The following is a 4134-nucleotide window of genomic DNA, read 5'->3' on the forward strand; positions in this document are numbered from 1 at the left end:
TATTCTATTTTTCGATAATTCTCTCTCTCTCTCTCTCTCTCTCTCTCTCTCTATATATATATATATAGCTAATAATATACGATTGAGAATACTCACGATTGAAGGACTGACGTCATTGGCGACCGTCGTCCAATCCTGCTGGCCGTAGATCTGATACTGCAGGACGAATGACGTCATCGCGCAGCCGCCATCCCTCCACGCGGTGAGATTCAGTACGACCGACGTCGAGTTGAGAACGATGAAGTTGCCGCTAGGGGCCATGATGGGAGCTGCGGGAAAGTCGACGACCAATGAACGAGTTGAAATCTTGGGTTTTTGTCAGTTTTTACTCGATCATTTCTAGACGGTTCTATCTTGGAGTAGTATCATTCGGACTGATTATTCATCCATCATTTATCATTCTGAGTGATCATTCAGAATGATTACTCCAAAGTTCTATAAAGGTGGTGGTGTAGCCGCATGACTTAGTGGTCGCTGGTGGACTATGGACTACAGTGTCGCTCAAAGAAAACACAGAAACTGTCCTTACTAGACAGGTGGTCGTTCTATAGAGGTAACACAGGGTCGACTGCGGGGATTTTTTCTAGCGAGTATGCTTCGGTTAATGGAAGCGGTTTGACCGATCCGTCTACGGGAGATAACCAACCACGTCCGCCTTGGATTGACCAGGTCTGTGAAGACCAGACCAGTTTGGCACGCGTGTGTTACTCGCGTCCACGTCAAAATTTCGACTTCGCGGCACTAAACTACTTCTACTTCTTTGCTAAGCAGGGTTTATAGAATGCCTCACCTGCAAGCCCTGACTAGCCAGAGCTACCCACGCGATAATTACATGCCGACAGGTAAATTCTTGCTTTGATTTAAAAAATTCAATGATATAAATTAGAATGTTAATTAAATAAATAAAATTTAAATTTTCTGTAATAAATATTTTTAATCTGTTTTTTTTTTCAATTCCCGGCTTGCCTCACCTGATCCGCTGGTGCGTGTTTCGAGAATGTCGCTAGGGGCGCTGGCTCCGATGCGATTGCGGGCGGTGACGAACATCTGGTATTTGGTGCCACACGCGAGGTCGTCGACGACAAACGTGTTGTTCTTACCCGACACCTCCTGCGTTCGCCATTCCTCGAACTCTCGCTTCGTGCTGAGCGTTATCCCTGAAGAAGGACACGCGCGAGTTGCAAGTAATATTAGTCATGATAGAAATCCGCCGACGATGGGGACGATGGTGGTGACGTCCTCGTAGAACGGCACGTCGCGGTCGCTATACACAGTGAGCGGCTTCAACGTCTCTGCGGAGGAGAGTCAGATGATGAGTGAGTGAGAGAGAGAGAGAAAGAGAGAGAGAGAGAGAGAGGAAGAGGGAGAGAGATAAAGTGGGCGGAGGGAACAGAGAGAAAGAGCGAAGATGGGCGAGTGAAAGAGTAAGAAAAAGAGAGGGGCGAGAGAGGGAGAGGGTGAAGGGAACAGAGGGAGGGAGGGAGGGAGGGAGGGAGGGAGGGGGAGGGGTGAAATGGTGGGAGAAATACAGAGGGGGAGGGATGGAGAGAGGGAGATAGATAGATAACGAGTAATACAACTCGTATAACAATAGTAAACAAAAAACGAAAACAGCGAAAAAAAATAACGGCAAAACACACAACAAAACAATAGAAAGAACCACCACCAACAACAGCTACAACAGCAACAAATAAAAAAAAAACGTATAACAAAAAAACCGCCAAGACCACGTCGAAGGAAGGACGACGATGACGATGGATGTACTCACGCCCGATGTAGGAGAGCGTCGCGAAGCTGTAGGTAGCGATGGTGCTGCTCGCCTCGTTGTTGGCGGTGACGCGAAGCGTGTAGAACGTTTCCGGGTGAAGGTCGTGGATGCGGAAGAGACCCTGTCACGTGACATGACGTGGTGATGATAATATTTGAGATTATATATATATATATTTACATTAATAATTTTGTATTATAATTATTTTTATTAATATTATATTTCCTTATAATATTGATATATCAGAGATTTTAGGCGGTAACATTTTATATTTTTGTAGTAAAATTTGATTTTTTTCTATGGTAACGTTGGAGATTTACATCCCACGGTAAATGCTGCGTCACACAGATAGGAATCGAGCGATTGTAAGGCTACTGATTTGTAGTCTAGTCTACTCCTAAATATCCATAAAAAGAACATGCTTTCACATAAATATGCACCACGACGTTAATATGTGATGTTTTATGGGCTATGCATAGTAGCAGCTTTAATGGCTAATGTATGTAAATAGCTGGGACTATAAAAATAGCGGCTTATGCACGGGAGACACGCATATATAAGTAACTAAGAGATGTCAATGTCTATATACCCAACGATTAAACTTCTTGTGTACCGGCGCGGGATCGTTAATACATGTCAACTCTCTAATGCGTAAAGATAACGGTGTAATGCGCGTACGATCAATATCCATTAACAACATCATATATAACCAACTTATAATAGCGTGCTTTGTTGCCACCGATCACGACTAAAGTCTTCTGAAAGATTACTTCGAATAACGAGGGAGAGAGAGAGAGCGAGAGAGAGCGCGTGTGAGAGAGAGAGCGAGCGAGAGCGAGCGAGAGAGAGAGAGAGAGAGAGAGAGAGAGAGAGAGAGAGAGAGAGAGGAGGAGAGAGAGAGAGACGAGAGAGAGAGAGAGAGAGAGAGAGCAAAACAAAAGAATGAAGGAAGTTCTAAAGAAGTTCTCCTCTCTCTCTTATATATATATGTATATATATATATAATATATTCTATATATATAACTATAATATATAGCTAATAATATACGATAGAGAATACTGCAGCGATTGAAGGACTGACGTCATTGCGACCGTCGTCCAATCCTGGCTGCCGTAGATCTGGATACTGTAGGACGAATGACGTCATCGGCAGCCGCTCATCCCTCCACGCGGTGCGATTCCAGTACGAACCGACGTCCGAGAAGTTTGAGAATGATGAAGTTGCCGCTAGGAGCCATGATGGGAGCTGCGGAAGGGAAGAAGCGAATCAACGAGTTGAAATCTGGCGGTTTCGTCAGTTGGGTTTTACTCGATCATCTTTAGACCGTTCTATCTTGAAGTACTCATTCTGAACTGATTATTCATCCATCATTATCATCTCTGAGTATCATTCAGATGATTACTCCAAGGTTCTATAAAGGTGGTGGTGTCGCCGATAGCGAGATAGCCGACCTAGCGGTCGCTGATGGACTATGGATCTATAGTGTCGCTCAAAGAAAACACAGAAACCTGTTCCTTACTAGACAGGTGGTCGTTTTTATAGAGGTAGCGCGGCTAACACAGGGTCGACTGGGGGAATTTTTCTAGGCGGGAGCTATGCTCGGTTTAACTGGAAGCGGTTTGACCGATCCGTCTACGAGAGATAACCAACCACGTCCGGCCTTTGGATTGACCAGGTCTGTGTAACCAGACCCCCTTTGGCACGCGTGCGTTACTCGCGTCCACGTTAAAATTTCGACTTACGCGGCACTAAACTACTTCTACTTCGTAGCTAAAGGGGGCAGTGAGTTTATAGAATGGCTCAGCCTGCAGCCTGACTAGCCAGAGCTACCCACGCGATAATTACGTGCCGAAGGTAATTGCTTGCTTTGATTTTAAAAAAAACATTAATTGATATACATTCGAATTTAATTAAATAAATATAGATTTAAATTTTCTTTAAATAAATATTTTTAATGCTGTTTTTTTTTCAATTCCCGGTTGCCATCACCTGATCCGCTGGTGGCGTGTTTCGAGAATGTCGCTAGGGGCGCGGCTCCGATGCGATTGGCGGCGGTGACGAAGCATCTGTATTTGGTGCCACACCGCGAGGTCCGTCGACGACAAACGTGTGTTCCTTACCGCGACACCGTTCCGCGTTCGCGCATTCCTCGAACTCATCGCTTCGTGCTGAGCGTTATCCTGAAAAGAAGGACAGCGCGCGAGTTGCCAAGTAATAATTAGTCATGATAGAATAAATTTATTTCTACGAAGGACGACGAGAAGGACAACGATAACAACAGCTACACGACGACAGGGCGACGACGACGACCGACTGCACACCACTACCACCACCTACGCAATCAACGGCCATCGCGACCGCCACC

General features: G+C 45.1%; 1 protein-coding gene across 1 annotated transcript in view; it reads right to left on the reverse strand.

Moving 5' to 3' along the window:
• Nucleotides 1-4134, reverse strand: part of LOC106817089 (Down syndrome cell adhesion molecule-like protein 1 homolog) — a 35091-nt gene that overhangs the window by 2184 nt on the left and 28773 nt on the right. The window contains exons 10-11 of the mRNA XM_014821737.1: nucleotides 972-1157; nucleotides 81-269 (exon numbers count right to left, since the gene is read on the reverse strand). Of these exons, the coding sequence (XP_014677223.1) occupies nucleotides 81-269; nucleotides 972-1157 (375 nt within the window). The remainder of the gene's footprint in view (nucleotides 1-80; nucleotides 270-971; nucleotides 1158-4134) is intronic.

The sequence above is a fragment of the Priapulus caudatus genome, unplaced genomic scaffold, assembly GCF_000485595.1.
Source record: "Priapulus caudatus unplaced genomic scaffold, Priapulus_caudatus-5.0.1 Scaffold1592, whole genome shotgun sequence".
Taxonomy (NCBI): Eukaryota; Metazoa; Priapulida; class Priapulimorpha; order Priapulimorphida; family Priapulidae; genus Priapulus; species Priapulus caudatus.